The sequence below is a fragment of the Ursus arctos genome, unplaced genomic scaffold (genome assembly GCF_023065955.2).
Source record: "Ursus arctos isolate Adak ecotype North America unplaced genomic scaffold, UrsArc2.0 scaffold_13, whole genome shotgun sequence".
Lineage (NCBI taxonomy): Eukaryota > Metazoa > Chordata > Mammalia > Carnivora > Ursidae > Ursus > Ursus arctos.
In genome coordinates this window covers 49,957,926-49,970,845 of record NW_026622797.1, presented here as the reverse complement: position 1 = coordinate 49,970,845, position 12,920 = coordinate 49,957,926, and the positions used below count along the sequence as shown (strand labels likewise).

General features: G+C 41.4%; 1 protein-coding gene across 1 annotated transcript in view; it reads left to right on the top strand.

Moving 5' to 3' along the window:
* LOC113264756 (uncharacterized) overlaps positions 1–12,920 on the top strand; it is a 103,092-nt gene that overhangs the window by 56,783 nt on the left and 33,389 nt on the right. The window contains exons 16-19 of the mRNA XM_026511666.4: positions 1,644–1,836; positions 3,743–3,870; positions 10,323–10,523; positions 11,260–11,381. Coding sequence (XP_026367451.3) covers positions 1,644–1,836; positions 3,743–3,870; positions 10,323–10,523; positions 11,260–11,381 — 644 coding nt within the window. The remainder of the gene's footprint in view (positions 1–1,643; positions 1,837–3,742; positions 3,871–10,322; positions 10,524–11,259; positions 11,382–12,920) is intronic.

Sequence of the window (12,920 nt, the reverse complement as noted above, 5' to 3'; positions counted from 1 at the left end):
GAATGTGGAGTCCCAGAAGGCCGGGGAAGTGAGTGAGTCAAGAAGCAGGGAGTGCAAAACTGTGTCACATGCTCCTGAGACATTACATAAGATGACTAAAGTCTACAGATGGTGGATATGGAGAAAAGATCACTGTTTTTCTTAGTGAAAGTGGTTTGGTTCGATGGAGACAGGAGCTGGATGGGAATGAGTGAAGAGAAGGAGGTGAGGAAACGGGGACAGTGAATGCAGATCATATCTTGGGAGGTTGGATCGTAAAGAGGAGAGACCAAAGGTGGAACCTGGGGAAGGGCAAGAGGGATGTGTGCATGTTTCGTGTCAGCTGGGAAATATCTGGCTGGGAGGAATTGGATATCCAAGAAGGAGAAGGGATACTTCAGAGGTGGGACAGATGGCCACAGAGAAGGGGAGCAGAGTCGTTCCCTATAGTACAGGAGGAAGCAGGAGGAGAGAGGTGTGGGTGCAGTGGCTTTGTGTGGGCGGGGATGGAGAAGTGGGGGGGCTTCTGCTGAGACAGGATGAAGGCTAGGCATGGGGGTGGGGGTGAATTCAGAGGCTTGGCAAGAGTGAAGTTTGAAATTATGAGAATTATTATTAGAATAATAATTCTCAGGATGCAGTGATTCCTCAGTCACCTAAGAAAAAGTGTGATTGGAATACTCAGATTACTTGTATTCATTTCCTAGAGCCGCCATAACAAAACACTACGAAATGAGTGGCTCATAACAACTGGCAGAGAACTTTGTTCTGTCATAGTTCCAGATGTCACAAGCCTCAAATCAGGGTGTCAGCAGGGCCTTGCTCCCTCCAAAGTCCAGGAGAAGTTCCTTCCTTGTCTCTCCTAGCATCTGGCAGCTGTTAGTAATCCTGAGTGTTACTCGGCATTTCTTGGATTGTAGATGCATCACTCCCATCTCAGTCTCTGTCCTCACATGGCCTCCTCCCCTGTATGTCTATCTCCACATTTTCCTCTTTCTATAAGAACATTGGTCATTGGAGTATGACGTCATCTTTAGCTATGTATATCTGCAAAAATTCCATTTCCATATTTGGTCACATTCACAGGTTCAGGTGGACATGAAGTTTGGGGGGACGCTATTCAATTCAGTATATTACTAAGACATGAGACTATATTAATGCATTTTTAAAGTATTTGTATAATTAAAATAAAAAATCTTTAACAGCTAATGTTTATAGATTTCAAGTGCTTCATCAGCACAGTGTCACATACTCCTTGTAACAACTGTTGTGGTATCTCCACTGTCCCCATGTTATGGATGAGGAAACCGAGGCTATGAGTAGCTGAGGGACTTGCCTGAGGTGAGACCTGAACACAGGCACTCTGACTTCAGGGACCATCTCTATGTAACACTCAGCTCTATTGCCTGCCTTTTTCCAGGTAGCCCTGAATTAATCAGAAAAAGCATAATCAGTTAGTTATCTATCTCACTACCCTTCCCTGCCAACATTCTTTGCTAATATCTGCTTCTCTACCTACAGCGCTTTATACATTCGGCCCATCTACAGCTCCATGCTGGCAGCCCACTGTGTGAGAGCAGAAGCCTGCTGTGTGGTCCATTTGGGCTGGCAAAGTATAGCTCTCCCTTTTCCGGTAATTCTGGGCTTGGCTTTCTTTTCCCCAGGTCCACTGTGTCCAATTCATGGAGTTCTCTGAAGTGGAGAACCAGGATGACTACTACAGCATGGACGCTGGCTCCATCCACACACAGGACCAGCACGGAGTACATATCATGTACGACGAAGCCTTGAGGGATCTGAAGGAGCTCGAGGCAGAACTGCTGCTCGTGGCCAGCCATTACATTGAGAAAGAAAAAGGTCAGAAGTCGGATTTTTAAAAATCAACCAGCCAAACAAACAGTGAACACTATGGATATGTGGGTCTGGAGCTCTAAGAGGTCTGGATTACAGATATCATTTAGGGAGCGAATGGTCCCTAATCTCAGCTGTGAAAGTGTACCACCTCCTAAGGAAGGAGGTCCATTTAACACCTTCCGCCTCAAAATATAAATGCATATCCAAGAGTATCTGAAAATTCAGTAAGCACATACACCTCCCCAGTATACACCTGCTTTAGAACAGATACGGTTCTGTTGCAGCTCAAGTCCCCCTTCTTGTTGAAGACTGCAACTATTCTTTCAAAGCTTGATTCTAATTCTTACTGTTGTTTAGACTCTACTCGTTCCTCAGTGGCATTTCTGCATTAGTCCCTGGGTGCAAGGGCTTTCATGCTGGGCCCTGTGGAAAGCAAAGTAAGCAAGTGAAGGTAATGATTTTTTTTTCCTAAGTGACAAAAAAAGTGATTGACCTTGGGCAAACAGCAGTTAGAAGCAAACATATCCTGGGTTCCTGACAAAAAAACACCAGGATGCAAGAAGATCTGGGTAGGAAAATGCCAGATAAGCATCAAAGGGAGAAATCATTACTCAGGGTAATCAAATAACCTATAATATGTATTCTCTACTTCCTTTTGGTATCACTCAAATGTATCCAATTTTAGAATAGGTGAGGAAAGGATAATCCTTTTGGAATAATGTGACAACATTAGCATTCTATTTGGAAAGAGCTTAGAGTTTCTAGACACATTGCAACACCCAAAAGGAAATTTAGCAAGGGTTTATGCTATTTTGTAATTATGTAGATGGTAATGAAGAATAATTCATTTTCATATTGGTATAAAATGCTGCTCAAAGAATATTTGACAATTGCCCTTTCAGAGCTAGAAAGAATTAACTTAACATTGGCTTGAACTCTGCCCTCTTTGCCACAGCCCTTTGGGTGTCTGAATCATGGGATGAGCGAAGTCATCCAACATTCTATGGCATTTAATTTCAGCTTCTGGCTTTTATCTTTACTGGCTATTCTACATACTAATGCATCATTTCTATTGATATTCATTTATAATCCCATGCAACTGTTTCAAGCTGCGCAGAATTTAATTTGATTGAAACAGTCAGTAGTCATTAGCCACATGGGCATCCTTCAACTGAGCTAGTAAGTATGTAGTCATTCATTGTGAAATGATTTCCCAACTGTTGCTAGAGAAATCCCTGATTGAAGTCTTTCTCTTGTTCAGTACCCATCATATGCGTGATAATTATTGAACTCAAAGTTCAGCAGCTGAAAATCTTACTTTTTTATATTTCATTCTAAAATAGACCACTCAAAAATGAAAAGCAATAATAATGCTGATACTGAAAATTAACATTAATGGAGTGGGAAAATATTTTAGCAGAATAATAACAATGATTACCTTTGTTGATTTAAGTTAGTAATTAACACAATTAAGGAATATCTTAGAAACTTCTCTGAAGAGTTTTTACTTGGCTAGCATCACTTGAAATAGCAGGTTAAACTGGGTTTGTTGTTAAACCACCAGGGACCTGTTTTTAGAGAAGGAGAAATGTATGTTTTGCCTTTAAATTATAGGTCTGAGGACATTTTAGTGAAGATTTCATATTAACTGAATGTTGGTTACATTTCTAAAATTAGTCTTTAAAACTAAAATTAAAGAGTAAAAACAAAAACCTCTATTGACTTAGAAGTCAACAAGTATGTCCCAGCCATTTGCCAATGGCTCTCCAGCTGATTCTTAGGAATCCCTGTGACTGATTCAGTGTTTTCATTCCTGAGATGGAGCTGACAGTTCAAGGGCTGCTTTTCTAATAAGAATAGCTTCGTGGAAAGGCCTGTCTCTGGTCATTCTCATCCCCTTCCCTCCCAGGTCACAAAGAGGGCAGCGAGTCAAATCCTGGCCAGGACTGGGGATGGGCCCATGCGAGTGTGGATAGATTTGCTGTGCTGTATGACATGTGGACTTGGGAAGCAGCCCTTCTAGAAAACAAGCGCCAGGTATTTTTCCCTAGAAAACAAAACATCTGTTAAACATTCTTACAAAACCCAGTATTGAAAAAACTCAGTGGGTCTTTCAGGGGGCCTCCTAATAAAGTAAATAATTATTTTATTTAAATCATCTCAGTTAGTTGTAAGGATGTGAATAAAAAATTTTCTTTTCTTTACTGTGATTCCATGTTAATAAAAATAAAAATAAAATTTTCTTTATCTTACAGGCATAATTTGTTAGAGGGCTATATAATTTAGGCTTTTATATATGTGTTTACTGAGAATGGGTGATGGTTTCATTCACATTCATTGTCCTGTCAGGGACAAGCCTCATTCTGCAAAACACAGACAAACTGACCTTATTAGAGCCTTTAGAAATACACCACATGTGAGGCAAGCAGTTGGGCAAGGTATGCTCAGTGCAGTAAAATATGAGGGTAAGTTTAAGGCAAAGAAATGGAAGGTTGCTAAATTCATCATCGTATCATCGATGGCTCATATCCTAGTAATAAATGAAACACTGCTCTTCATTTGTGTCCTCGGCATGGATTACGAGCCCCTCTGATGATCACCAACTGTTGGGAGTTTATTCATCAAACATTAAGCATTTACTCTGTACCAGGTACTATTCCAGACATTAGGAACCTATGGATAAATAGGAGAAGATAACCTGTCTTTAAGGAATTTCTAGTCTATAGAAGTTGATCCAATCTCTTAAGTAAAAATTGCAACCCAGTGATTAACCACTTACAACTGAGGCACATGCAAGATCCCCGGAGACCACAGTGGAGGGAGTGATTTGCCCTGTGGGGGGTTATCAGAGCAAAGGAGTTGCTGGCAAGTCTTCTCAGAGGAATAGATATTTAATCCTGTTCTAAGAGATGAGTAAGATGTTGTCTATCAGAGAAGGAAAAATTCTTAAGCAGAGGAAACAGCATGAGCCATGTCAGGCAGGTGTAAAATGGGGATGGTGAGTTTGGGCCACAAAAAGACTACTATGACTAGGCGCTAAAGGCACGATAAGAAACGAGCTGAATATGTGTTTGGGTACAGCTGTGAAAGGCCTGCTAATCCATGCTACATTTACAGTGTATTTTATAAGCAAAGAAGAGCCACTGGTGAGTTTCAGGAAGGGAGAAATATGATCATAGCTCTGTTTCCAACAGCTGCTCGGGTAATAGTATGGAGAATGGATTGGATAGAGCTCCTGCAGAAAACAAGTGCCCTTATTGCAACAGTGACCTAGAGAGGTAGGAGGGGACCTACACCAAGGATGGAAGAGTGAGAACAGGAAGGAGGGGCAGACTCAAGAAGTCTTTGCAGAAGTGGACATGGCAGGATTTGAAGACTGGATGCTGGGGTGAGAGAGTAAGGAATCAAAAATGACTTTCTCAGGCTCAGGGAGGAGGCTATTAACTGACATGGAATGCAGGAGGAGGGGCACTTTAGAGGGGAAGATGATACTGAGTCTGTGGCAACAGGCATGTGAGGAGAGTTTGCTAAAACAGGTGTGAATGTTTTGTGGGAGCTGGAGGTTTGAAGGTCAGGGGCAGGTATGAGCTGAGATATGAAAGTGAACATTGAACCACAGTAATGAATCAAATGACCAGGAAAAGCCAGAGATGTCTGAGATGCAGCCCTGGGCAACACTTAAATTGTAGGGGAAGGTCATAGAACAAGAATCCACGAGAAGAATAAGAGGAAGCCAAAGAAACTGGAGAAAAAAGGAAGGAATAGTGTGATGAAAGCTACTAGGGGAAACAAAAAACATTTTAATTAGGGGAGGATAGTTACTAGTGTGGAGTGCAGCAAAACATCAAGAAAGATGACGCCTAAACACCGGGCAATGGGGTCAGTCACCAGGGTCATTGACAGTTTCGTAGGACTCTCAGAAGAGGTATGGGGGTGGAAGCCAGCTTACAGTGCACTGTGATGTGGTCAGAAGATGGGGAAGTGGAAATGTTTTCTTTGAACTGTTTTTCTAGTAGATTAGATGGTTTACCATTTCGTCTACTTTCTGGTCTATTACTCATAGAGATGTAGGTCACCCAATTTTTGAAAACACCTGGCTGAGCTTAAAGGGTGGGAGCCTTGGGCTTTGAATAGTGTTCCTCTTTTCAAGGGGAACTGGCCTCTACAGAGTTTGCATCTGCAACCTTGATCTGCCAATTAGAAACTTACTTTGATCAACTGAGAGATCTAGACTCAGAGTGTAATCATTGAAACTAACTAAGACAGAATCCCTAAACTCAACAAGTTCATTGGTCCAGACATGAGTTTTAAGCAGCCCCCCTTTTCTGGACTCTCTCTCCCCTCGTTCCCTTTCAGTGAGCCTAGGCCTCCTGTGGAGCCCCCCACCCCGGCAGGACTCAATAGCAATAGAAGAATAGAAGGGCAGAGAGGACTGAAAAACAAATGGATTTCTCCACACTTTGGCTCATGCGTCATCCTGTGCTAAACTACCAGTGCTGTCCACTAGTTTCTTCTATGGTAAATGAAATTATTTTAGCTTAAAAAAAAATCATTGAAAATGTCTCCCTCCTTTCTCACCCTGACAATAAGTTCTCTATAGAAACTGAGATAGCTGTGCCAAGACTGTAAAATGTGGCCTTCTAAATCAGAAATTCTGTCAAAAGAGCCTATTTTTAATGGATAAACCATATTTTTATCTAGAGTACAATTGATTTCTCCCAGTGCTGATTCTACTGCCAAGTTTGCTCAGCTGTTTTTGATTGTTAAATATATTGGAATCACTAGAGTTAAGAATTGCTCAAACACAGTGGGTTGCCTTAAATCCTTAAAGTAACCATATTATGTATAAATGTTCATAAAATTAGAGCTGATGTGAATTTAGGTGGATTAAGGAACTCTTAGAGAAGCCAGGCATCAGATGTACAGACTGCTAAGTGACATGTGCCCCAAATGCTAATTCTGTCTATAACCACCAGAGGACACATTTTTGGGGGAGTTTGAATTAGTGTTTAGAGCACTAAAAAAAAAAAAAAAAAAAAAAAAAAATCTGTGACAAATTGTGTCTAGCCTTGATTTTCTATTTTGCACTTTCATTTGACCTAAAATGCTATTTTTTTTTAGGTCTCTTAAGTCCCAGAAATATAAAGAGTTTGAGGTAAAAATAATACAAACACAGTCAGGTTTGAGATTATTCGTTTTGGCTTTTTTTTTTTTTCTATTTTCTCCAATATTTGAGACCTCTCGTCTGTGTGTACCACGTATTATTTTGCTGGCCCTTGACACACACAGGTGACATTTGACAGGCTAGGAAGACTTCTTAGACAAATACCAGCCTAGAGTTTAAATGGAAATGGGCCAGTTAGCAAACAGATCATAAGTAGAACCTGTGAGGCGGAAAGATCATGGTCTTGCCCCTGTTGGGAAAGAATTAATAATAAAATTATGCAAGGGCCCATCTGAGAGCTTCTCGAGGTTGAGGCCAACGCTTGAGAAAGCCTCCTCAATGTAAAAAGAAGAGCTGCGTTTTCCTTTTTAACAGCTAGGGCTGCCAAGTAAAATATGACAATATCTGGGACATACTTATACTAAAAAAGCTGTTTGTTGTTCATCAGAAATTCAAATATAACTCGATGACCTGTAGGTTTATTTGTTAAATCAGGCAATCCTATGAACAACACAAATGAGCTTGGCATTTTAGTGCCAACCTCTGCAACCTGGTATCAGCAGATTGAAATCACCAGCAAGAGCCCTCCCCCACGAACTTCTGCCAAAGAGCCAAACAATAGGACTCTTTGTACAAAAAAAAAAACAGGTCAAGGCATACAAATACTACAAACCGGCTCCTGGGATTGCCTTGGCCCAGTCCAAAAGGTTCAAGTTAGTCCAGAATGATTTAGGGAAGTAATTGTTTCTTTCCTAATCTCCCCCCCAGGCTATTGAGTGACACCCTTCTTACCCATCGCTCCTTCACTTCTGCTTTGTCTTCTACTATTTAATAATTGAATGCTATTCTAGAGTAGAGCTCCGAGGAGGGAACAGGTAATTTAGATCACTCTGTTTGCTTCATTTTCCCTGGGACTCACTTAAAGGCCTGGCAATCTCCAACTTCCTTCATTTCTCACTCTGATATATGTGAGTTTCTAACCTACGGTGCGCATTGTGTGTTCTGAGCTTTTAGCCTCCTTTGGTGGTTTCCTTTTTGTGCTAAGGTTGACCTAAGTTTCCTTACACCAATGTTTCCCATTCTGCAAAACCGGATGCTACATAAAGTGCCCTGGGCTCTCCCTCCTTGTGCTTTAGCACTGAAGGCCAGATACTGGACATCTATTAATAAGGCAGTATTTGATTCCTAGTCTGCTATTGATCTTGAGTGTTTACCTTTTTTGGGAGCCTTGGCAGCATGACTGGCAGGATGGAGACACTTCAGGCTTTTCCTCCCCTTTGCCTTCTGCATGTTGCCCCCTGTATTCAAGTAGTGTTTGCACCTTCTCGGTTTTTTCTGGTCTTAGCTCTGGACCCCACACAAAGAGAGGAGCTCTTTATCTCCTTTTAGGAAATTTCTTAGTTTGTTAAGAAGAGGGCTGACCTCCTGGCCTCAAGCCACCGGGAAGACCAACTCCCAAGGAAACAAGATACACTTTTTCTCTGATGCACGTCAAAGTGTGCTAGGCTGTCAGGCTGGTAGAAATTGCAACCTCAACAACAATTCACTCCTTGCTGCCAGTTAAATGCACACACTGGGCAAGTCTATGTGACTTTGGTGATATGGCTACAACGGGAGCTGTCTCCTTCCAGAAGAGTGAAACCTCCATAAGAGGAGTGAAAGAAGACTGGGGAGGGTCATCTTGAGCTAAAACTCAGAGGGAGGATGTGTTGGATTAGATTGGCAAAGGAAAGGAATTGTTCTGTTGTGAAATGAATAGAATAAAGCCTCAGAAGATTCCAGTCGAAGCTGATTTATCCATCAGGCAATGTGGACTCAGTGTTTAGAGCTTTGCAGGTACCATTGAAAATGTTTGCGATTTGAGGAAAACCACATGCATTACTCCGAAATATGAAAAGAAAATACAAAATTGTTATCAATAGATGCTTAATTACATGTCAATAAAATGTAAACATGTTGTAATTGAGCACTTATAAACATCTCATTGCATATGAAAATTTATAGATCAGATCTTCTCACGTCCTAACAACCCCTATATACTGCCCAGAAATCATAGCCAATCACTAATTCAATGTGTCACTTGTAGCCAAATAACCTGAAAAGCAAAATTATGAATATCATTTAATGTTTTTACAGGAAAGAATTTGGTTGGGATATGAGTATGTCTTAATATATTTGATATACTGTGGGACAGGCCTGAACACTAATTACACTGTTCAGAACTGCTTATCTTGCCCTTAGGTCCCTGTTTGGGATTCCAGCCCAGTGATCTCTGAAGAACATTTTTCTGATTAGCACCATGACTAATTACACACAAACAATTAATACACAGAGCATAAATTCTTAAGGTCACAGACAAATGTAAAAGCAAAATAAAGAGCATCTCTCTCTCCAAATTCCCACACTGAGAACACTCTTCAATGGTTACTGGGTTAGTGTCTGGGAGCTTTCTTTGGTTTTTAGAAAAGGTTTGTGACCTCTACTAGAAAAGAAGCTCCCCTGACACCTTTGAGAGTTCTGTATATGAAGCCCTTCCCCATAGAGTCCTGTCTGGGATAAATGCCTTTGTGTTTAGGGGACTTTCACCCCAGCCTTCCATTCTACCACCCCCTATCATTTCTAGGTGAAATTTGGGCCAACTATTAAAGAAAAGGGGTCAGAAATGGAGCTGAGGATAGGAAGAGGGCAGGAAGGGGCACCTGCGTGGCTCAGTTGGTTAATGTCTGCCTTTGGCTCAGGTTATGATCCCAGGGTCCTGGGATCAAGAGCTGCATCAGGCTCCCCGCTCAGTGGGGAGTCTGCTTCTTCCTTTCCTCCTGCCTCTTCCCTGCCCCTGGCTTGTCCTCACTCTCTCTTTCAAATAAATAAAAATATTTTTTTAAAAAAGAGGCAAGGAAGCCACCCGCCTACCTTTGGTGATGGAGTAAAATGGAAGGGGAGAATGAGTCTGTAGAGAACAGTGTTGCAGAGAAATATATTTGATGAAGTGACATTGCATGCCCTGTCTCATTGGAGCTTATAACTATCAGCTGTTATATTATTCATTATATCACCCCCCTTTTATCTGTAGAGAGCAGAGGAAGAAGGGACACAGGCAAAACTAGTGTCCCTTCCTTTGCCCTCCCTACCTCAGTGGGTTAACTAGTGGCCCTTGGGTTGCACTGGTGCTGCCTCTGCCCTTGCCAGGCTGGTCCCTAGAGGGTCTGAGCCATCTCTCTCCTGCTGATGCCTGGGGCTTTCCAAACATGGGGGAAGGGGTCTAACCTCTCTTTGCTGGAGCCTAGGGCTGCCTCTGCTGTTCCCTCACCATAAACCTTATTTGCAGCTTCTTGACAGTTACTTTGAAGCCTACCAGCATGTGTTGGACTCTGAGGAGAGGTTTGCCTTAGCACAAGTGATCACTGACATCATGCACAGGCACCCAAGGTTTGATCTGAGCCACCCCTATTTCATTAAGGCCTACCGAGATGAATGCACCTGCCTGAGGCTTCACTTGCAGCTAGTGAAGGGCATCCTCAATCAGCACGTAAGTACATTTGGATTTTAAAATATCGCATGTGAGAAGACGATGGAAAACCCAGGCCAGAACCGAAAAGTGCTTTCCTTTCATCGCGTGTTCAGAATCCGGGTTTTCTAGGGCAGCACGTACAGCATGTTTATTTGTAAGCTCATTTGCATTGTTGAATTCCAAGCATAACTATGGTCTTAAAAGGAAGTTTCCAACCCTAATTACATTTAATGGTCCACAAAAAATAGGAAACTTATTTTCAGAGTTTATTGGTATTGAAAGGATGATGAGACAACCCCTTTACAAGCCATTAATGTATAAGGTTATGATTATTATTTTTTTTTAAATGTTGTGGCTATTTTTAGGACACAAAAGGAAAAATTACAGTGTATGTCCTCTGGGGGAAAAGTCCGTGGCAGGAAGTAAGCAGGAGATAAACTGAGGCAGTGCATTTACCTTAGACCTGGTTAGAATTTTTTCCTTGTAGTCAATTATTTGACAGAAAGAGGTTTTCCTGTGCCCCTTAAGATTGTCTGAATTTGGTTGCCTTTGCTTTTATTGGCTGATCTGTGGCTCAGACTGAGAGACCAGTGTGTCTTCATGTAAGCGGATCCTCAAAACCGTGTCTGGGTGAAAATTAGTCAAATAATGAAGGGACACAAAGGACTGGTGTTCTTCTCATACCAGGGCTCATAATTCACATCCATGGGAAAGTTTAACTTTTCTAATTTTAACTTTTATGCTACATTTCTAGATAGAGCGTCAGCGGGAGTATGTCCAGAGGCTTTGGCAAGAAGGCCGTCCAGATGATAGCAGTAACTTTGGACTTCCCCTTAACATCATTTGCAAGCAGCTTATTTCCATCAACAATAGCTGGTATGGTGGCATTGTCTTTAGACAGTTTACATTTAATCTTTTAGATAAGTTAAGGGTATGATATTAAGTTTAAATACTCTTCTATAAAGTACCTCTCAAGTATTTGGGAAGATGAGTGAAGCAGATATAAAAGTCCCACAAGAGGGATTTTCTTGCATCCTCAATATTCATTTGCTTTGTAAGTAATAAAGAATAGGAAGCTAGAATTTAAAGTTATACCACCAGGGGTAGAATCTTTATTCCCTTGAGAAGTTCTATAAAAAGAAGCAGTTACTCTTAAAATGCCATCAGAGAGTTTAATCAGAGGTGCCACATAAGCCAATGTATATGAAACTTGGATGTGCTTAAAAGTTTCCCAAGAAGGAATCTATTTATTCTAGTAACTGTCACCAAAAAGGTTTCTGCAGACTCACCTTGTGACCACTACCCCTTTAAAGAGCAGATTAAATTTCCTGAAATCACTCAGAGAAGGTACATGCTTAAAGTCACCCCCTTGACATGTAGCTTGAACCCCCATTCCTTCCCAGCCTTTGAGGGTGGTGAGGGAATCGGTAAGTGGGTGACAAGCCCCAGGTTGGTCTGTGTGGCCCTTGATCACAACCACTCTACTGCCTTCAAATAGGTGGAGAAATTGTCTTGCTCCCTTCAACATGTAACAAGAATCTGTTGGGCACCTACAGCTCCCAGGCACTGTGCTAGGAGGTGAGGACACAGTTGTGAACCACAGAGGCAGGGCCCTGCACTCCTGTCAAGTGTACACTTTCAGTAGAACTTTGCCACCCCGGGCTATGGAACTCTCTTGGGGACAAGCAGGATGCCGTGGGATTTTGTTCTAACCTTATCCCTTGAGAAAGAGCCCTGGGGGTACCAGGCACAAGACTGCATGTTCTCTATAGACCTTTCTCAAGACTGATTTCTTCACTGTAATAAGCTTGAGACATCAGCTGCGTGTGCGTGCAGCTGGCTATGGCAAGTCTCTACTGTTCAGGAGAGGTTTTTCGGCAGAACACGCTAGGACTATATGGATACCAGGACCTGTCAGAATAGTCTCAAAAGCAAATGTTATTTGCTTGATGAGATTCCTTTCCAACGTTAGCATTGTACTTTTTAAGATCTAGAACAAAGAGGAATCCGATTGGTATAGATTTAAGAAGGATTTACGCTCTTCAGTTCGATGTAGGGAGAAAAAGGCCCTTGACTTACACTGATCCTCTATTTTAAGGGAATACCGACAGACGAGCATTTTATTATTTCTGGTCTCATCCATTTATAAAATAGGACATTCTCATGGCAAACATGAATGATTCTGGCAGTTGTGTACAGAGTTTAAAATTTGTCTTTGTTTATTACCATTCTTAGGGAAAAGGATAAAGACTCAGGGGGGAAAAATAGAAACCAATCATAGAAATTACTTGTTTAATATTTTTATTTTTGAGTTATATTGTCACTTTTAAGTTATTTTGTTTTCAAATATTTGACTAAATGCCGATTATTAGAATGTTTACAGGTTTGCCATATACAGTTTAAGAATCAGATTGG